This window comes from Maylandia zebra, linkage group LG14 (genome assembly GCF_041146795.1).
Source record: "Maylandia zebra isolate NMK-2024a linkage group LG14, Mzebra_GT3a, whole genome shotgun sequence".
Classification (NCBI taxonomy): Eukaryota; Metazoa; Chordata; class Actinopteri; order Cichliformes; family Cichlidae; genus Maylandia; species Maylandia zebra.
The window spans coordinates 2,377,328-2,399,608 of NC_135180.1; the positions used below are offsets into that span (position 1 = coordinate 2,377,328).

The 22,281-nt window shown below is 43.3% G+C and overlaps 1 protein-coding gene across 1 annotated transcript in view; it reads left to right on the forward strand.

The window, feature by feature from the left end:
- Positions 1-1,483: 1,483 nt before the first annotated feature.
- Positions 1,484-22,281, forward strand: part of brip1 (BRCA1 interacting helicase 1) — a 42,542-nt gene continuing 21,744 nt past the window's right edge. The window contains exons 1-14 of the mRNA XM_004537977.4: positions 1,484-1,582; positions 1,912-2,010; positions 2,781-2,892; positions 5,075-5,269; positions 7,147-7,289; positions 7,440-7,577; positions 13,726-13,998; positions 15,137-15,358; positions 15,795-15,994; positions 16,077-16,209; positions 16,355-16,509; positions 16,615-16,789; positions 16,951-17,091; positions 17,435-17,596. Of these exons, the coding sequence (XP_004538034.3) occupies positions 1,918-2,010; positions 2,781-2,892; positions 5,075-5,269; positions 7,147-7,289; positions 7,440-7,577; positions 13,726-13,998; positions 15,137-15,358; positions 15,795-15,994; positions 16,077-16,209; positions 16,355-16,509; positions 16,615-16,789; positions 16,951-17,091; positions 17,435-17,596 (2,142 nt within the window). The 5' untranslated portion in view covers positions 1,484-1,582; positions 1,912-1,917. The remainder of the gene's footprint in view (positions 1,583-1,911; positions 2,011-2,780; positions 2,893-5,074; positions 5,270-7,146; positions 7,290-7,439; positions 7,578-13,725; positions 13,999-15,136; positions 15,359-15,794; positions 15,995-16,076; positions 16,210-16,354; positions 16,510-16,614; positions 16,790-16,950; positions 17,092-17,434; positions 17,597-22,281) is intronic.

The window sequence follows — 22,281 nt, forward strand, 5'->3', positions numbered from 1 at the left end:
TGGCTAGCTCACGGGAAGCAAGACCAAACGATACCTCCGTCTCCTCCTTGTCTGAGCTCGCCACAATATTAAACATATCAGGTCCCCATAAGGAGAATCATGTGCTAACGGCTGCCTAAATGACTCGGGTAAAGTTTGTAGCATGCGTGCTTGTTGTTTTTGTCTGCTTCCACTTGTCTTTGCACTAGGATGATGTCGGCGTAAATGTGCAGTCATATTCGTTGTGTTCCCACTAGTGCTGTCAGCGTTAATCTCGTTGAAATGACGTTAACGCCACAACACGGCAAATCTCCGTTAATGAGCTACCCCTGCGTGGGGCTAGACGGCCAACACGTTAACGAGCTAACTGTGCTAACACACTAGTTCCCACCCATGTAATTGAGCATTGCGTGGCACATCCAACATACTGTTTTACTTTAGTCCATGACGCGCTTACCTTTAGGGTCATACGTCACATGAAAACCAAAATAATTCCAAATGCCAGATCTGAATGAGGGTGGGGGAGGTTCAATTTGCCATGTTGCAAGGAGAGCTTAACTTCTGTCTAGCTAGCTTGCCCTGCGCTCTTCCTTCTGACGATGCTGTCTGTGTTGAACGCTCAGTGGATCTGCGCTCAACAGTGCAGCCTAGGCGGAGTAGTCGAACGCAGATTCACTGAGCGCTCAACACAGACAGCATCGTCAGAAGGAAAGTTGATGAAATAAATTACAAATGTTGTATTGTTCGATACATATGCGTACTGAACCGAAAGCACTGTATCGAACGGTTCAATATCGATACGAATATCGTTGCACCCCTAATTTATACCTATATTTATTATTGGGGCCCTGATGCTACTTTGTAAGAAAAAAAACTCTTAAAAACATGGAAACATTATCGAGTGAAATATTAGCCAACTTTATTCTATTCAATCAAAATGACAACAATAAATATTAAGTTGTGACTGCTGCTGGTTAGCATGCAATGTTTAAAAAAATAATAAATAAAATAAGTATGGTAAAAGAAATGTGGTAATGAAAGCTTAAATATGTCAAGAAGCTATCACTGATTATTGAATATTATATAATAGTTAGATATACATAGATTTAACTACATGTACTCCACTCTGGTATACAAGTTATTGCAGATCAATGCATTTATTGATCACTACTGAAATGCAGCACCGTCGGCCTCCTTTCACTTTTTCCAATTGCCCGCTAAACTTCCGGGAATAACAACGTGACTCTCCAGTCAACGGCGCTAATGTTTACTGACGTAATTTCCGGCGTTTTGTAGCCACATAAGTTGCAGTCACTGGTCAGCGCTAACTATTCATAATAAAAGCGTAAAATAGCGGGATGAATTTACATTATTGTACACACTATTGCACACGTATTTTTAACGTTGCCTAACTTCTGAGAATTGTATAAGTTAACATGTCAAAAGAATATAGAGCAAATGGGCATTTAACGTACAACATGTTTCGTGATCTTTTCCAATACCAGTTTTATTTTGAAAGCTTTCGCGTGAAGTTTTAATGTGCAATGTAGCCGACTTCCTGTCCGGATCCTTACCGTGATTTGTGAGAGCGGGAAGAATCACAGTAAGTAAAGAAGATGTAAACAGCTGTATATTTTGCTGTTTTGTTTACAAATATGCAAATATATGTCTTTAGTGACAGGCGTGACCAGTGTAACCATGGGATACTCTAGTAGTACAGTAATGGTGCAGCTCGTAGTATTAGCTCTTGCTTGGTATTCGAGCAAAAACGTTCAAGCTAACGCATCACTTTCTCCAGCTTTACCTATCTGGGTGACGTCTTCAGACAGAAGAAATAGTGTAACTACTGCAGGCTACTTCGTAGTGCGTTAGTTGTATGTTACTGTACCTTACACACCTAACTCGTGTTACTCTGAACTTTTGTCGGGACAGGCGAGCATGACTTCATCACCAGTGGAGTACACCATTGGAGGGGTGAAGATCCACTTCCCCTGCAAGGCTTACCCGTCCCAGCTGGCTATGATGAATTTAGTGAGTCGCATCCATCTGTGCTTGCTTGTGCAGTGACAGAGGCTGTGCCAGGCTACACGTGTCTTTCTTTCAATGTCTCTGGTCATGAAAAAACTCAAAACCACACTTAATGCTGATTAAATGACGCTCACCTCCTGATGCACTGCTTCACTACATTATTAAAATATTTTACCAAAAAAAACAACAGTCTGCTGTGATCTGACTCACTACTAGTACCGTTCATTATACATTATTATTTAGTAATGTGTTTTTTTTCTTGATTTTTTTTTTTAAGTTTGGATATCAAAACAATTTTTACAGGAAAACCACTTTATTATAAGCTAAATACACAACATGCAATCATAGCATAGTTTCTACTACGATCCTGCAAACCTCGCTGTTCCTTTGTCTGACTTATGCATGTATTTGCATTTTGAAAATGTAAGTTTGGGTCTTCTCCCTAAGTTCTTCATAAAGTTTGGTATGGTTGCACAGCCACATGTACCCTTTGCACAAAGCAAACAGACTGCTACACCTGCAAGCTTAATAACATGTTTCCCTTGAGATAGGCGAAGGGAGGTTTTCACCCATCCTAGACATACTCCTGTACAGTCCTCCAAGATCCTAATCTCACATTCACATTAGCTCGCAGGGAACGTGATAACTGGTTAAAACAAAAATCACCCTGAACATTATAATGTGGAGCATAAACCGTGGCTGTAGTGGACATTTCATTGTTTTTCACTTCAGCGTTGTATGTTTTAACTTAGCTCTTCTCTGTTGTTTTGTAGATTGTACGAGGTTTGAACACAGGGCAGTACTGTTTACTAGAGTCTCCAACTGGAAGTGGAAAGAGCTTGGCGTTGCTTTGTTCAGCCCTGGGTTGGCAGCATGCACAGTTTGGTAAGCCTGGTATGACTGAGTGCATGTACATGTAAAATTCAAGTTGGATGATATACTTGCACTTTATCTATACAATGAAATCTGCTTTTTCTGTCACATTTAAACTGCTCCAGTGGATACTCATAAAACTGTTTAGCTTAGCGTATGGACGAAGACTCCCTGTGAGTCTAAAACCAGGTCTTAAAGTTTTTCTGCTCTTAACTCTTTATGGTGCCAGAGCCGCTCATAGCTCTGGCTGTGAGTATAGAAGCCCCACCGATTTGGTGTTTATACAGTGGGGCAAAAAAGTATTTAGTCAGCCACCGATTGTGCAAGTTCCCCCACCTAAAATGATGACAGAGGTCAGTAATTTGCACCAGAGGTACACTTCAACTGTGAGAGACAGAATGTGAAAAAAAAATCCATCAATTCACATGGTAGGATTTGTAAAGAATTTATTCGTAAATCAGGGTGGAAAATAAGTATTTGGTCACCTCAAACAAGGAAAATCTCTGGCTCTCACAGACCTGTAACGTCTTCTGTAAGAAGCTTTTCTGTCCCCCACTCGTTACCTGTATGAATGGCACCTGTTTGAACTCATCATCTGTATAAAAGACACCTGTCCACAGCCTCAAACAGTCAGACTCCAAACTCCGCCATGGCCAAGACCAAAGAGCTTTCGAAGGACACCAGGAAAAGTATTGTAGACCTGCACCAGACTGGGAAGAGTGAATCTACAATAGGCAAGCAGCTTGGTGTGAAAAAATCAACTGTGGGAGCAATCATCAGAAAATGGAAGACATACAAGACCACTGATCATCTCCCTCGATCTGGGGCTCCACGCAAGATCTCATCCCGTGGGGTCAAAATGATCATGAGAACGGTGAGCAAAGATCCCAGAACCACACGGGGCAACCTGGTGAATGACCTGCAGAGAGCTGGGACCAAAGTAACAAAGGTCACCATCAGTAACACACTACAACGGCAGGGAATCAAATCCCGCAGTGCCAGACGTGTTCCGCTGCTGAAGCCAGTGCATGTCCAGGCCCGTCTGAAGTTTGCCAGAGAGCACATGGATGATACAGCAGAGGATTGGGAGAATGTCATGTGGTCAGATGAAACCAAAGTAGAACTTTTTGGTATAAACTCAACTCGTCGTGTTTGGAGGACGAAGAATACTGAGTTGCATCCCAAGAACACCATACCTACTGTGAAGCATGGGGGTGGAAACATCATGCTATGGGGCTGTTTTTCTGCCAAGGGGACAGGACGACTGATCCGTGTTAAGGACAGAATGAATGGGGCCATGTATCGTGAGATTTTGAGCCAAAACCTCCTTCCATCAGTGAGAACTTTGAAGATGAAACGCGGCTGGGTCTTCCAACATGACAATGATCCAAAACACACCGCCCGGGCAACAAAGGAGTGGCTCCGTAAGAAGCATTTGAAAGTCCTGGAGTGGCCTAGCCAGTCTCCAGACCTCAACCCCATAGAAAATCTGTGGCGGGAGTTGAAAGTCCGTGTTGCTCGGCGACAGCCCCAAAACATCACTGCTCTCGAGAAGATCTGCATGGAGGAATGGGCCAAAATACCAGCTACTGTGTGTGCAAACCTGGTAAAGACCTATAGTAAACGTTTGACCTCTGTTATTGCCAACAAAGGTTATGTTACAAAGTATTGAGTTGTATTTTTGTTATTGACCAAATACTTATTTTCCACCCTGATTTACCAATAAATTCTTTACAAATCCTACCATGTGGATTCATGGATTTTTTTTTCACATTCTGTCTCTCACAGTTGAAGTGTACCTCTGGTGCAAATTACTGACCTCTGTCATCATTTTAGGTGGGGGAACTTGCACAATCGGTGGCTGACTAAATACTTTTTTGCCCCACTGTACCTCTTGTTTATGATTGGCAGCCTATTAAAACAATATTAGATTAAAGGTAATGATGAGGGAGCTAAAATGACTTATTTCAAACAATGGATTAAGATCAGTACGGATTATTTTAAATTATGATTCATGTGATAAAAATATTGAGCAAAATGGGTAAATTAAGACTTTAGTTTAACCACTGACTCATTTCTTTTGTTCTTACTGTTTTCTTGTAAGTATAATTTCATTTTTTCTTATACCCAAAAAACTAATAGCCACTCAGGGTCAATGTTACTGACAGTTCTCTGTTTCACTATCGGATTATAGCCAAACTGCAGGAAGGAGGAAGCACCGGTCCAGACAAGAGCCACAAGTCCGACTCCCCCACGTCTTGCAAGTGTGGGTGTCACAGCAAATCCAGCAGGAACAAGGCAACAGCAGCAGACAAACATGCTGTTGTGGACCTCACTGTGTCACCCTCTAAAGACACGGCTCAGCCGTCGACTTCAGCACAAGAACCCAGTAAGTAGACCTGGGTTTTAGTTGTGAAACATACAGTACCTGAACCTGTACTCCTGTTGTTACAATGGTACCTGCAGCCACTAGTCACTCGATTAACTCGTAGTTAGCTGTTGATCACCTGCAGTTTTATGTTACACAGTGCAGCGTTTGGTTTTTGTCCTTAAAAACGTTGCAGAACCCGGTCAGTGCTCTGTGTATGGCTTATTTGTGTCAGCACAGATACGGTTCACAGTTTTACTGGTGTTTATGTCCACTGCCACTATCTTTGATTGTTAAATTGGGGCTGGTTGGGCTGCTCTGACTTAAAGTCCGTCTTTAAGGGGCATTCGAGTAGAAATTCAGACGAGCAAATCTGAAATTCTGGCATTAGTAATGTTATTTCTGTGGGCAGAATAATTAAATAGGAGGGAGAGTGGGTATGTCTCTCCTTGCACGGACTATCCAATCAATCACAACAGTTCCAAGGATGACTGATATTTGAACATGTCCTTAATTAAATCACCCTTTCAGTTACTGCCATTTAGGGCTGGGTGTCGCCACTGATTTCTAGGATCGATTCGGTTCGATCCACGATTTGATTTGATTTGAATCGGGAAAATTTTGCTTCAGACAGTCAGAAATATTATAATTCTGAGCATTTATCAGCACATCTCTATATTTTTATATCTATAAAAAGACAGCTGACACTTGTGAGACGTCATCAGAGGTGTGAGCATCACAGCAGATGCCTTTGTGTCAAAGTAACTGAGGATAAAACACAGAAGTGCAAAGTTATTTTATTACGACTTTCTTGTTGGAAGTCAGTTAAATTAAAAAAAGAAAAACTGGCCGACAGCGCTGTACATAACGGTAGACTGGTGCGTAACAAGCAAGCGAATAATGCAGAAAACAGAGATTTTTAGATGGGAAACTGTTCTCGAAGTACACAGAGAGACAGAGAGCTCTGCAGGAAGTGCGATTTTCACCGTGGTGGAAGCAAAACAGGAAAAGTCAGGGGGATGGTTGGAGAGACAAAACCTGCCACTCAGAATCTAACGCAAAAAAAGACGTAAACGCAATCAGACGCATCAGAATCTGTGAGCTGTCGGCTTTCAGCCCCGACGGCACGTCCACGGTCGGACACGCCGTCGGGAAAGCCGACACCTCATGATGCGTTGGCGGGTCCGCGCTTTGCGTTTGTCTTTGTGCAGAATCCCTGTGCCTGCTCTCACTTTAGCTGTTTGGTGTCTGTCGAAAGCTTGTGAGGTTTAACCTGAGATTCTGGCGTTTCAGGCTAAATAAATGTATATTTAAAAATCGATTCAGGATTTTAATGAATTGATATCACATTTCAAGCTAGAATCGATTTTAATCGGAAAATCGATACTCAAAACCCCCCCTGGGACCATTAGTCCAGTCTTAACTTTAGTTTTTATATGAAGTCATCTGGAAATGCAGCAGCAGAACATACAGAGAAAAACTACAACAACGACCAGCTAACCTCGGCATAACTTTCACTTTGGCATTAGAATGACAACGACTCACAGTTACAATGTTTTTGTTATATAGTCAGTCGACCCTGTGTATCCTCATTAGCTCGGTTATAAAGTAATACGTTCTCTAGAATCCTTTTGGTGGACTTAAAGGAAATTCACACATTTTTAACCAGGAGATTGGCGTCCGAATTACATCAATTTAATTTAGTTAAATTATTTAAGCTCTTAAAAACCAACACCAGTGTTTTGGAGCAACAGGTGCCTCCCAACAACGGCACAGTTGTTAAAGGACTCATCACAGAGGCTTGTGACACTTAAAGCATTTCATTAAACCAGTGTGGAAGATTATCTTACTAACTGTATATAAAACATCCATTTGCATGTGTTGTTTCTGTGTTTTAGTGCTTCTCCCAGAAGAAGAAGGAAGAAAACAGTCTCTAGCCTCTCGACTGTCAGAGAAGTTCCAGGCATCTCTCAGCTCCGACTGTGTGAAAGATGATGACTTCCAGCAAGACAGGAAACGCATCCGCACTGCAGAGAACACGGTAGGCACCGATGCCTGTTGTTCACTAACACCAGATTTACTCTGCGTTACATTTAAACAGTGATCGTATGCAGCATTAGCAGCTTCTGTGCTGGTTTCATTAGAATAAGAAATGCACAGATCAGTAAAGTTTCCTGTGTTTGCTTCTCAGAGCCGTAAAAGGCAGCGACTGGAGAAGGGAGTCGTGTTCACAGACGATGAGCCGGAGCTGGAAAACCAGCCAGCGGGACCTCAGAGTTGGAATGCCGAGACGAAACACCAAGCTCCCGGTTGTTCCTCTACTTCCTGCGTGAGTACGATCCAGACAGGCTCACAGGTCCTCTCCTCACTAATAGCTGAAGTAGTTAAAGTTCATAACACTGAACACCACTTTAGGAGGAATTTCAGAGATCAGCTCCCATTTCAACCACATTAAAATATTAAACAGTTATCATCAATGGTAACCTGACCAGCACACGGGTTAACGTTAGCTGTTTAACTATTAGCAATTACCCGATAGCCACATTAGCCATCTGTTATTATTAACATAGCCGCTAGTCAGGTAAAAGATTAATAATTATTGCAAACTGCACGACTGGCAGATGGAATATTGAGCTGTGACAGAGCGGATCACGGACACGTGGAGAAGCAGAGGGTTGCTGGCTGTGCAGAGCAGCAGGGGAAGTGAAGCTGATCAGAGTTCAGAGTGTGGAGAACCAATCAGAGCAAAAGCAGAGCTGCAGACTGAGGCGCAGCAGTGGGACAGGTGGATGTAGACAGCATGACAAACTCTAATTTTTCTGCTTTTACATTCATTTATTAAAGTGTGTTTCCTGTTTTGTTGTAGCCACCTGTGAGGTCATTTTTACAATGCAGCCTGTGATCGCTGCAGTCTGTCAGTGAGCGCTCTGCTTATTATAGCTTCTTTATTTATAATACCGGTCTTCATCCAAATGTCATGAATGCTCTTCTTTTGAATTCTACAGTAACTTAAACAGTAATTAACTTCACCATGTGTAATGAAATGATTTAAACAATTTGTAAATCAATAAACCCCCCAAAGCTTGATCTCAAATACCTATTTTGTTAAATCCAATATTAGTTGTTTGAGTTTAGAAAATCTGTTGAAAATTAACAGGTTAACAAGTCAGGATATGACTTCTTCAGCTTTTGTTGTTCCAGGATGGGGTCACGATCTTCCCCGTGGTTTTCTTCTGTTTGAAATTCCCGTATCGTGACAACCGTACCAGAGCCTGATAGTTGAGATGTTCTGTTGCAGAGGCTTTGTGAAAATGCTGTGTGTGAGACAGATCCAGCCTGTGTGCTGGCTCACTGAGACATCGTTACACTGGTGTTAGTTGTGCTTTAAAGGTTTGCTACACGGTGCCACGGGCTGACCCTCTTATGGTGGATTTTCTCGCTTCGATCATATTAGAGGTTTTCAGATAATCAGCATCACCACTGGGTGGCGGTATACTCCACCAGATTGATAGAGACTGTGGTCAGAGGCTCGAACTTGTTTCGGCCTAACTGAAAATGTAACAGCGTGTACTTTTCACTGCTGTTTTCATGTCTTTCACCATAAAATGTGTTTTTATTTCAAATGGCTTTAAAAGAATTGAAATCATGAGGAAGGATATGAGTGCCATCAACTTTTTGTGTCACAAAAAAAAGGAATTTGAACATAATAAATGTCTAATGTGGATAAACATGGGACCATCCTGTTTTCAAAGACACAAAGTTAGTAATCAGCAGTCAGCCCTACAAAATGACTCTAACATAATTAATTAATGAAAGAAAATCTGTCAGTATTATGGAATGTAATATATAGATAGTATCACAAATAACCTGTTGAACTTGTCTGAACAGTGTTGCAGCAGTGCAGTTATCAGAAAAGCTGAGTAAGGAATCCATGCACATACAAGACTACGCTGATCCTTTTATGTAACGTTTTATAACAGAGACTAAAATGGGCCAAACACTTGTAATATCTATACAATACTACTGAAACATTACAAAACAACAAAGTAATGGCAAAAAAGTCACGAGTCAAATTCATCAGAAATCTGGTTGTATTTATCTTTTCTGTTAACATGAAAATGAAAGTGCGTGGCGCCGAGTCTGAATCGAATGACTTCACAAAATTAGAATTTACAGCGTTATCATAGGTGGGTTGTTGACGTGATCCTAGTGATTGTTATGGTGACACCCCTCTAGGAAACAGTAGTATTTAGCATCATGTAGTATTATTTCTTTGGTCTATTAAGGATAAACAGACTGAATAATTAATATTACAGGCCGTCATTGTTGGTTTACCTTCATGTTGTTGAGTCTGTAAAAGTCTGCAGTTTTACAATATGAGGGAAATCAGTGCTGTCATGTCAGACGGCCAACGTTCAGTTCAAACTGCTGGAAAGGGAAACAACCTGTTCAAACAGAAGTTGAACAACTAGCAACACCATCACTCCTGTGTCATATTTGTTGGTATATATTTTGGGGAGTTTTACTGTATGTGAAGTCATATTAGTAAAAAATGTAACAAGCTACTGTGTTGCAAAAGATGCAAAAAAACCAAACAGTTTTGAGACGATTATTAAAATAGTAGCTGATTCATTTACTTTGATTAATAAGCTGACTGCTTCTTTTAGCTGCTTCTACTGAGAATATTCAAAATGTGTTGAATTTTTTGAAGAATTAGATAGAACAAGTTTCTCCATGCAGAGCATTTCTTATGAGTCAGCAGTTCTGACGTCTCCTGCAAATGAGAAGTTTTACTCGCTGTCCTGTGTGAAGCAGAACCAGTCACAGCATGTTCTCAAAGGTCTCACGGCACCGTTAGTGATCAGTAGATCTCCTCCATGCCTGCTGGCAGGGCTGTGGCTCCCCACACCTACTGTTAGATCGTTACATGTAGAAACCTTTGGAGCACAAGCGCACAGGTGTTCACAGACACACTATATTGCCTGGCTGCTGCCTCTATACTTATGCTCATCTTGCTTATTGCTGCGGTTCTCCTACCGTCTTCTTCTCTTTTTTTGTTTGTTTTCTTCTTCTTTTTTGCAGCAGTGGATTTTTCCCGTCTTTTCTCTCTGTCCCTCTTCCCCTCTGTTTTTCTTTCCCTCTCCTCTTCTTGCCCTTCTTTTGTCTACATCTTTCCCATCCCTCGGTCATAACTGTTCAGATTGTAATAACTTCAAAGTAAAAAATAAATAAATAATAAAGATGAATCAGGTGGACCAGTCTGGCAAAGCCATAATGATCCACTTGGGAAAACAAATCCATTGGGCATTTTTCTTGGCCTTCAGACAATAATTGTGAACGGGACGGGCAAAAACAAAAGTGATCAATAGTGGATATCTGGAGGTTCTCTCTGGACAGACTACCAAGTTGCTCCTAATGATTGAGGCGTGCTTGGCTTTAGGATGCTGCAGCACAGCTTGCAGAGGTGGTTACACTCTCACAACTTCATCGTAACCTGCCGCAGGTGTGTGGCTGGGATCAGATGGTGGGAGGTGGAAAAAGAGGAGGAGGGAAAGTGAAGACGAAGAAGTGCGTCCTTCTCTGGTTTCCCTGCAGCTACGTGACCCGGGCTCTTTTGTCCTGTGAGCGCTGACTGACGGCCTGAATGGGGCCCTTTGAAGCAAGCTCCAGTTTTAATTAAGAGGGTTTGCCTCGCCTGGGCTGCTGATCTGTGAAAGCCACGGGGATAAATATTGAATGGGGTTCACCTGCTGGTTACTGCGCCCGAGGGATAAACAGGTGCTTTGGAGGGCAGGTATTTGCCAGGGCCCCTACCTGCACGCTGTGGCCATATCGGGAGGCGGGGGTGTTGGGTGTCATGTCTTCAGAGTTATTTGCTATTGAAGACCACCCTTACTGGAATGAATTCCAGGCCTCTCGAAAGCTGTGGAATGAGGAGCAAATTGGCGTCCAGCGAGAGGCGCCAGTGATACCTCAGTGATCAACTGCCTGCAGCCCCTGTGTGCCCTCCGACTGGCCCCCCGGAGTGTGAGATTTCCATCTCTCAGGTGTTGGCAGGGAGCAGAGCAACAGTAGCCTACCTGTGAATATTCGGAGGTGTTCGGTAACTCTGCTGACCTCTGTTCTGTCAGTTCCAGAGCTCTCGCTGCTGCGTGCGCTTACACCTGGCAGAGTAGGTGTGCCCTGCAGGCTTAGTGTAGCAAAGCAGCTGAAAGTACCTCTGTGCCATGCAGTGGACCTGTAAATGCAATGTTAGTAAGAGCATTGATGAGCATGAGGGTATTCCCGCAGGTAGCTGCACACTCAGAGTAACACCAACGGAGCTGCTCCAGGTTCAGAAGAGAACCATGTTCAGGACTATGCTGTTGTTGCTGAGCAGGGTTGTGCCCCTCTTGGCCTTTTTGCCAGTTATCTGCATTCCTTTCTAGGGGGTGTCTGCTCTGGGCTGTGGGGCCAGGCTCGAAGCCTTGTTGTCCTGGCATCTCAGGAGGCAGCCGCGTAAAAGGATACTCTTGTGTCAGCTGTTTCCTGCTGCAGCTTTTCACAAGGGCCTCTATTCATCAGCCAGCCCTTCTGCACTGCTCCAGCCCACCCCTCCTCCCCCCACCTGCCAATGAATAAGTAATTATTGGCCATCTTGGGGCAGGATATTTGGATGGCTCTATTTAACGTGGCAGCAGCAGGTAAGGTGATCGGGCCCGGGGCCCAGACTGTGGAGCGTAACTGTTTCAGCAGAGAAAGGTAACTCGAACTGGTGTTGGGGCCCCGCAGCACCTCTGTTTATTTTTCACATGGGCTCAGGGCTCGTTATCCCTCTTAACTCTGAGAGGCGGCTCTCTCAGGGCTTTCTTTGGCCTGCACTCCAACACACATTGTAATATTTGATGGGCAAACACGTTAGGAAAATCTGAGCCACCGGGTAACTGGAGCCGCTCGTCTGTCGTCAGAAGTGCTACCTCCTCATCCTCGTGATAAGCTGCAACGCATGACATCACATACCAGTCATTCTTACGTGGATCCTTCATATAATTTGCACAGAACTCTGACTTAAACACAGCATGTTTGAGAAAAGCTTCAGACTGCCCTGCACGCTGCTGTTCTAACCTTGTTTGTGAACTACAGCAAAAAAGAAGACAAGTTTAAAAGACTAAGGGTGAATGGAAGGAGCACCCAGGCTTAGTATAAGATAAATAGGGTTTATTATGATGCTGGAAAAAAAATGCAAAGCTACTCTAGTAGGGCCCAGGAAATGACCACGGAGATGGAAATGAGCTAGATTTCTAGATCGTAGCATTTTATATATATTAAGCAACTGTGACGTCTGCTGCAAATCAGATCAGGTGATCAGAGCATGAGACCATTCAGCATTTTAGCACTAATGAATTTATATAATTTAGACTTTGCATATCCTCTATAAGACGTTTGAAAGACCAGCAGAAACACCTCTGATGTTGCTGAAGTGAACAAAGATGTGTTTGATGGTTTCAGGGTGGATGATGGTGGAGAGCCGTGTAGATGACACATGAATACCTAATGGCTCTCCCATAATTATAATAAGAGATGCTGCTTCTTTTGAACTTTTGCTACATAAATAAAATATAATGTTAATAATCTCCATAACCTGCGTGTTCAGCTGGGGTGTTTCAAAATAAATGTAGCACAGAAAATGTTTCTACTACAAAATGTTATTAAAGAAAAAAGTCTGGTAGAAATAAATGAATTTAAGTGAATATATAAATGTTTTTGTAAATCAGCTTTTCATCAGTTCGCTGGGATACATTTAACTTTATTCTCCGAGAGACTAGATTAATATTAAAGGCTGATAACACTGATAATGATTTGTACTCTCCTGGCTGGAGAAGCCAATGGTTTTACATTATATGTGCGAGTGATCAAAGATCAGATGACTTAAAACGGAACAAAAACCGGCCGAACACATAAAGAGTATCAGTTTCATAAGCCATGCCGGCTGCACTTCACCTGTGACCCGGAGGAAAAAAGGATCCACCGCGCCGCCGGACAGCCAATTAGATTTTTTTCAGCCACCACAATGGTGACCTATCATCTTTCAGAGAGAGAGAAGGTCACCTGGTGAAAAGTGACGGGACACCTTGTGTATGGATGCAAATTCTTTATGCTTGCCTGTGTGTTTATCAAAGGAGCAAAACGGTGTCGAGGTGGTTGTGATATTCCTCATAATTCATTGAAAATGTTCACATACATAATATTAGGCCAAAGCAAGCAGTGATGGAGAAGAAAATGTGTCTTATTTATTCCAGAAAATCCAGAATTAAGGCAAGAAAATGAGATTTAAGACTGCGATACTAGTGGCCTTTGATTTCTGCTGTGGACCAGTGATATTTATCATAAAGCAACAGTTGGCATTGGCATGTTTTTCAGTTCCTGAAGCAACATCTGGTTCATGCTGTTAAACAAAAGTGCCAAGTATTAGTATTTATATGATTTTCTCCCACTAGGCTCCTGAACCCTGCTCGCAGTGCCCGTGCGCTTCAACCGAGGATGGCGTGAAGGATAAAGAGAAAGATGGCAGAAGAAAGATTCCAAAGATCTTCTTTGGCACTCGCACACATAAACAGATAACTCAGATCACCCATGAGCTGAAGCGCACCCTTTACTGCGGCGTGCCTATGACCATCTTATCCAGCAGAGACCACACCTGTGTCAACCCAGACGTGGTGCCTCACGCAAACCGCAATGAACGCTGCAAGGATCTGCTGGAGGCCAAGGATGTGAGGATGAACACTGACACACACACACGCAGACTCTCGCAGTGAATCTGTCCTGCAACATGTGTTAGGCAGATTCACTCGTTGCTCCAACAAGCTAGCAGCTCACTGCCCATGCCTGTTTGTAATTGCCATCAGAGGACCCAGAGGAGCAGCAAGAACACACTTTAACACTCTGTCAGAGCCACTGAGGAAAATGCTTTTTAGAGGCATGAGACGCTTGTAGTCTCCTAAACTGGGCAGAGTTTAGGCGCCTGCTGTAAGGAGTCAATCACAGTGTCGTTGCAGGTGTTTGCTTCCCATATGAAATGACTGTCCCAGCCTTAACCCCTTACTGTGTGTCAATCATACAATGTGTCTTCATCACCTCAGGGTCGGCTCTGGTTACCATGTTGCACACGCTCAGAGATTCATGGTTCAGCTAATGCCATCGTTAGTCATAACGCCCTCCGACTGCTCGAGAGGTCATTAATCCTCCAACTCGCCTTCAGCAGACAGGCCTCAGTGTCAGCAGAGTGTCGAGCGTAGCACCGCGCCGTTTCATCCAGAGATTATTTTATTATTGTGTCAGAGGTTACCTTTGCAAATTCACCAAGGACAGGGTGGGACGTCGAAAGCTTCGCTGACAGAGTAACTGAGGGCTGGTACATGAGATGGCGCTTCTTTACACGCCGCTTACATTCACTGTATGAGTGAGGACATTTAAGCTGCTGCAACACCTGATCAGAGGCAGCCTCTGAAGTTCTGTATGTCACCTCTGGACAGAGTGGAAACTTGAGACTGAACAGCAACACAGAAATGCAACAAATGTTAGATATTGTAACCATGTGGAGTAGCTGTGAAAAAGTAAAAGCATTAGAATCAAGTTCAAATCAGATTTTTATTTCTTTTTTACTAGTTTTTACAGTTTTGTGTCACATGTTGGAAACAAGAAAGCCAGTGATCCCAGTACGTTGCCAGGGGCTGTGGCTCGGACGATGAATTTCAATAGAAAAGCTTCAAACTTTGAGTTTCAGAAAAATCAAGACTGTTTTTTCAATGTTTTACGAAATCTTACAGTCCCAGTTTTAGAAATGAACCTTTGAATTGGTAACATATAGGAGATGTTACACCTTGTTGTAACACTGTGCATGCGTTGCAGGGAAGGTCCTGCCGCTACTACCACGGTGTGCAGAGGATGCGGGACCAGAACACTCTACAACATGTCCATGGGTTGCGGGCAGCCTGGGACATTGAGGAGCTGGTGACTCTGGGCAAACGGCTTCGCTCGTGCTCCTACTTTGCTGCCCGTGAGCTCATGCAGAGCGCCTGGATCATCTTCTGTCCGTATAACTACCTGCTGGACCCAATGATCAGAGAAAGCGTGAGTAGAGTTTGGAAGAGCGGGAGGAGCAGCTCTGGACTGTCAGCAAAAATATTTGTTCAAGTAACTTCATCAGTATGACCACGTCCAAACTCAGATTTGTAGACGTAAGATGGTGAAACCTGTCCCCTTCATTTAAAAGCTTTACAGGCTGTGGTGGCGTTGCAAACTCCGTATGTAAAACCACGGAAACGAGGCAAAAGTCAACTTAATTTTACAGCATGTTAATGAATCCACATTAAAGAGCTATGACACCATTGTTGTAGTTTCTACTGTTACTATATCTGATCGCCATGTTCCGTTTTCCCTGATATTTGCCTGTGAACCACTTTGAATGTGTACATTTCAAACTGTACAAATAGATTTGAGTAAATTTCTCTCACCAACAAACCAGATCGCAGGCCACTGATTCTGTCTTACTTTCCATCTCCACCAGATGGAGATTGACCTGGAAGGCCAGATATTGGTACTGGATGAGGCCCACAACATTGAGGACTGTGCGAGGGAGAGCGCCAGCTACACACTGGACTACAAGAGTCTGCTGATGTCCAGAGACGAGCTGGACAGCATGGTCAACAACAACATCCGACGTTCCAAACACGAGCTGCTCAGGGGCTTCTGCTACAGTCTGATCAAGTCAGTGACTGCATTTGTCTCTCTGCGCATCCTAATGCGAGCGAGCACGTGCACTCAGGATGTCTTTTGATTGTCACTCCAGCTGGATCCAGGAGAGCCAAAGCCTGATGTCTGAGCGCGGCTATGAGACTGCCGGTAAAGTCTGGAGTGGGAAGGATATAGTGGGCATCTTTCACACTTTGGGCATCACTGCAGACACCTTCAACATTCTGAAGGTACGCACAGCATATCGACCAGAATGGGCAGCACCAAACGGTTCATTCATTCTAACATAGAACATCCTGTAATCATGGCGACGCTAACATTGCCAGGCTGTCGTGTGGACAACACTGTTCCGTTCTTGCGTTTTCTGTGTGACAGCAAAACCTGGCAGCAGTCTTGGAGAAGGAGGAGCGTGTTGGAGTCGTTAATGGGAGAGAAGACGTGGTGCAGATTCCAACCATCAGCCCACCTACTGCAACTGTGCTCAAAAACCTCTTCATGGTGCTCGACTTCCTCTTCAGAGACAGCTGCAGGTCAGACACACGCTCTGGATGTGAGCTAAGTGATGCCGCTGCCATAGATGAATCCTTCTTGTTCTGGTTTAACGGTTTAATCGCTTGTTCTGTGTGTGTTTGTAGATTTGCTGACGACTATCGTGTTGCTCTGCAGAAGAGCTATGCTTGGACAAACCAGGCTCCCCCCGATGTCCCCGACGCCCAGGGCTTTATAGTTCGGCCACGTAATAGACGCCAGACTGTCCGGGTCAAGGCTGAAGTCCTGACGCTGAGCTTCTGGTGCCTTAACCCTGCTGTGGTGAGACGGTCGACTTGGCTGACTTAGATTGATAACTGATTACTGAGGCTACACACAGGAAAAAGCCGTAACTTTAATGAAAGAAGGATTAGCAGTTTGTCCATCACATCAGGTGTTTTGGCCGTGCATACATGATCTCTCTCTGTGTTTGAACCTCCAAGGCTTTTTCTGACCTGAGTGGGTCTGTGCACAGCATTGTGTTGACCTCTGGAACCCTGTCACCCATGGACTCCTTTTCCTCTGAACTTGGTGTGAAATTCTCCATCCAGCTGGAGGCCAACCATGTGATCAATAAGTCTCAGGTGAGTGGGTTTACCCATAAACCTCATTATGAAAAAATATGTAGTGAGAGGCTCCACAAGGCTTTCTGACCTCAGCTCTAATTTAATGATAGCATGCTACGACTAAACAAGACTTTACATGTCTTTTCTCCACTTCCGCTGTTCCACTTTTGTCCAGCAGATGTCAGCGTAACCTAACAAATTGGAGCACAGTTGATTTATTGTGGATCTTCTTAATACGATTACAGGGAATGCTGACAAGCTGACCTTTGATAACTTAGCAGACTAATCAAGCAGCACACATGAGAGTGGAACAGTGCGTCACGTTTGTGTCTCTGATAAGAAATATGTCTGATCTCTGCAGGTTTGGGTGGGCACTGTTGGCACAGGACCTCAAGGCAGGAAGCTCTGTGCCACCTTTCAGAACACAGAGACGTATGCCTTCCAGGATGAAGTGGGTGGCCTGCTGCTCCACGTCTGCCAGGTCATGGCCAAGGGTGTGCTCTGCTTTTTGCCTTCCTACAAGGTAAATGTGCCGTTTAAACCTTCTCCTCCCAAACATGCAGTTAGTAAATATCACCTTTTAGCGTTTGTACATTTGTAACGCTTCTTTACAATGCCTTCACAATTTTTTTCATAAAATAGTTTATGAACTTAATATTTTAATAATTAAAATAATTGTAAACTCCCACAGGGGTCGATTATCTGGTTAGTAGTTTTATTAGTTACTAGTAATTCCTTTTACTCTCTTCACTGGCTCCCTGTTAAATCCAGAAAGTCTTTCTCTGCACATACACAGTCTTGAATAATCAGGCTCCAGCTTAAAGACATCTTAAAACCGTATCACCCCAACAGAGCACTCCGCTCTCACGCTGCAGGTTTACTCGTGGTTCCTAGAGTACAGTGGAACAACGACTTACGAAATTAATTCGTTCCAGAGGGTCTTTCGTAAGTTAAAATTTTCGTAAGTAGAAGCACCTTTTTCCATCGCCTTTTGAGTTATGCAATGCTGGCTGAAGACGAAGTTCTTGGTGGAGGAAGAGGTGGCGGAGTTGAAGAAAGCATACGTATGTGTACATGTACATAACATTATGGAATTTTATTTAATTTTTTGACATTTTCTATTTTATCTATTTCGTTAAGGTCAAATTTATTTATATAGCAGATTTCAAACAGCCGATGCTGCACAAAGTGCTTAACAATATAAAAATGGTATTAAAAAGCAACAATGTAATACAATAATAACAGTAAAAAAACAATAATAGGACAATAAAAGAATTAAAACAATAACTAAACTAATTCAAATAAGACCAGAATGCCTGGGTCATAGTGTGTTAAAAGCCAGGGCATAGAAATGTGTCTTTAGTAAAGATTTAAATTGCTCAAGTGTTTGTGCAGATCTAATATTTAAGGGGAGACTATTCCAAAGTCTGGGACCTGCCACAGAAAAGGATCTATCACCACGGGATTTGAGGTTAGTCCGTGGGATGGACAGCATTAGTTTTGAGCTAGCATAGGCAGAGAGGAGCTCAGACAGGTAAGGAGGGGCTCGGGCATTAAGTGACTTAAAAACAAAAAGTAGAAGTTTAAATTGGATCCTGTAGGAGACAGGAAGCCAGTGTAAAGAAGCTAAAACTGGGGTTATATGCTCTCTCCGTTTGGTACCAGTTAGCAGGCGAGCAGCTGCATTTTGAACCATCTGAAGACGATGGATGGTGGCCTGATCTAGACCATAATACAATGAATTGCAGTAGTCTAATCTGCAAGTAAGGAAAAGGTGAATAACACGCTCAAAGACGTTAGCCGGGAGGTATGGCTTTACCTTACGTGGGCATTTTGCCGTACCAGGGGCAGAAATATTGCCGTTAAGTGCCTTCGTAACTAAATGGGGTCTTCGTAAGCCCGGGGTTCCACTGTATTTAAAAGTAGAATGGGAGGCGGAGCCTTCAGCTTCCACACCCCTCTTGTGCAGAACCAGCCCCCACCTTTTAAGATTATATTTAAAACTTTCCTTTTTGCTAAAGCATATAGTTAGGGATGGATCAGGTGACCCTGAATCCTCACTATGCTGCAATAGGCTGCTGGGGGACTCCCATGATGCAAAAGGGAGTTTTTCCTTCCCACTGTCGCCAAGTGCTTGCTCATAGGAAGCATCCGATTGTTGGGGTTCTCTTTGAATTATTGTAGGATTGTAACCTTACAATATAAAGCTGTTTTTATTTGTGAGAGAAACAGCCTATTTACCAATGTGTAGACAGCTTAGTGTGTAAAAGTAACCAGTTAGCATTTTTTGTTGGTGCTTCAGGACTCGACTCGACTATAATCTGCAGTCGTGCTTCTGGCTCCTGTGCATAATAAAATAGATTCTAGAAATGACTTAATGTAGGCATTTTTATTTCTTCTTACTATTAAACATTATTTATTAAGCTCAAAGGAATAGTCCCCTAAAAACACAAACAAATGCAGTATAAATGAAAATAAAACTGTTGTTGTCTTTTTACTTTCAATTACAAGCAAACGATCTGTTTTGTGTGGAGGCATCCTCTGCATGATGTTAAATTCACACTGAAAATGAGTCGTAGTGCTGTAGCTTAACACTGGGAGGCGCTAGAGACCACAGATTTAGGTAACATGCAATGCTTTGGCATGTATAAGAACATGTGACAGACAAAGTACCTCTTTAAGGGACGGCATTCCTTCCACTCCCACTGTGAAGATGCTGCCGTATCGCATGTTACAACAGATCTCCACTGATCAATGGAGGAGCTTGTAAGGAAAAATGGCGTCATCCTCACAGAAGTGTGTTCTCTTTCAGTTAATGATGCTGCTTCTGAGAGCGCGCTCATAGAGGCTTTGTCCCCCCTACGTTTGTCATTCATTTTTGGCTGTGAATCATTCATGTCCACCGTAGCTCAGTTGTCACATTAGCTTACAGAGAGCCGAGTGGATTTCGTACGACATCGTGGGTGCTTGTCCACTACCAAAGTGTTACATGTAACTGCAGGAAACCCTATAAAAGTCACTCTAAATGTTTTTAAGTAACCTGAAATATTTATTTTCGAATAAAGTCCAACCATCCAACAATTTGATCTTTTGGCACTCTGAACCACTCAAGGTGGAGCTTTTTTCTTATTTTCAGTCATATGTAGCGTTCCAGTGGTACATGTTCATGTTACATATGGCTAAAAGGTCAGAAGTGAATATGCAGCACAACATGTGCACAATCCCTGTGTGTTAAAGGTTAAAGCCAAAGAGATATTTTCTGTTCTTGGTTCTGTATATTGTTTGTCACTGAGACCGGATATCCTTGTATGGTTGTCTCTGTGTGAGCACAGAGTCAGCATGCAGGCTCGTCCACGCAGCAGGAAAATGTTTAAATCCTTGACTGTCAGTCACGTCAGACACATTTGGAGCAATGATACGATGCATGTTGTGCTTTTTAGCGTGCAACCTGCAAAGAGAAAAAGAAACCGCGTTATGTTAACTTTTTGCTTGCCTCAAATCGCACGCAATCATTTTGATGAATACATCATCAGCTTTATCTTTTATAACCTAAATCTTACTTATTCAGCCAGTGTCCCACTCATCTGTGGGCCACCACTCGTGCTGTTATCTTCTCCACTCACTTCCTGTTTGAAATGGAAAGGCGCACTGTCGTGAAAGCCAGCCGTCACTGATGTCTTGTTTTGCTGGGATGAGTCAAACAGAGGACTTTCACAGCTGTGCTTTGCCTTTGGGATTTCTGTCTTTTGCCTTTGGCACGTGTGCGCGGTCCATGTTGGACTTAAATTTCAGCATGTCCCACGCAGTGATCGCTGATTTGATTTCTCTGCAGTCCTTGTTGGCTCGCTATCCAGTTGCACTCTTAAAGAGCCGATGACACCAGCTTGCAAACTGTGAGGGAAAGCTAAGACTCTGAGCCTTGTTGTTTTCTCATTTTACCTTCCTTTTTGTCAGCCTCTGATGCCAACCGAGCAGCGACTATGAGCTGTGGGATGTTTTTTTATTATTGATAGCCGTGTAGGAGTCTTCTATCTCTCTCTCTGTGCTGATGCATAAATATTTAATCTGCAGTCAGCTCTTAAAGATGAGGAGATGAGGGGATATGAAGGGCTGGAGTATTAATTGGAGTCCGCGGAGGCCTCGTTGGTGCCGCTGAGTCCCGTCTGGCCTGCGATGTGCACGTTTTATGTGCGCATAGTCAACAGAAAGGTCATCTTCAGACATCCCTGTTCAGTGTGTCTAGGTGATGCCTATCAACCCCTCGTGCAAAGCTGCTTCTGCGATAGACGGAGAGAGCAGTGAGGCGAGTGTGCCAAAGAAGTGTCCCTCGAGACGCTGCTGCCCTCACATTCACACACATAAACACATACGAGTCAACAGTACACAGGTTGCATTGGTGCAGTTTTAAGTGTTTTACTAGAAAAAAATGACTTGGAATTATAGCGGACATTAGCATTAGTTTTATAAAGAAACATGTAAGCCCATAATCACAGTTTCCCTTAGACGCTGTGGGTTTTTTAACACTTAGGCTTCAACTGTCCCCCAGTTAATGCCCATTAAAACCACAGCAGGCTTTGCCGTCTGGTCTCAGCCGCCAAGGGAAGAGACCGATGCTCCGTGGGAGACTGATGGTTTATTAAAAGAAAAAAGCAGAGCTTTGCTGAGGTGAAAAGATGGTGGGGAATAAAAGATGCTTTTAAAGGAGACTGAGATAAGGGCCATTAGGTGATGTCGCCTCCCTGTCTGCGCGAAGACGCACCCAGCGCCGGCGCCTTGGCTCTGCCGAGTTTGTGTCAAATCAAAGTCAAAGCGGACTACAGAGCAAACACCCAGCAACACCACTGTCCTCAGCAGCACCAATCACAGCTCCACGTGTGGGGCTGCCGCTGTCTGTTTTAGGGAGCGTGGGTCAGTGTAGCATATCCCTCCTGGCTGTTTTAGAGCCGAGATGTTTTATTTGAGTTTTTACAGTGGAAACTTCAGCGTTACGGCTGTCTGACTAAGCTGGGGCTTCTTTTCTGGAAGGCTCATATTTTCAGAGTTAAAAAGCACATATTAAATGGTGCGCGAGTCATCTCTTTGTTGCCTAATCTACTGTAGCAAAGATTTGTTCGTGTCACCGCGACTGAAATAAATGAAATGAAATAAAGTATACATATGCAGATCATGTAAAAACAAATATAGGGCAGTGCTGCTTTGCATTTTGGA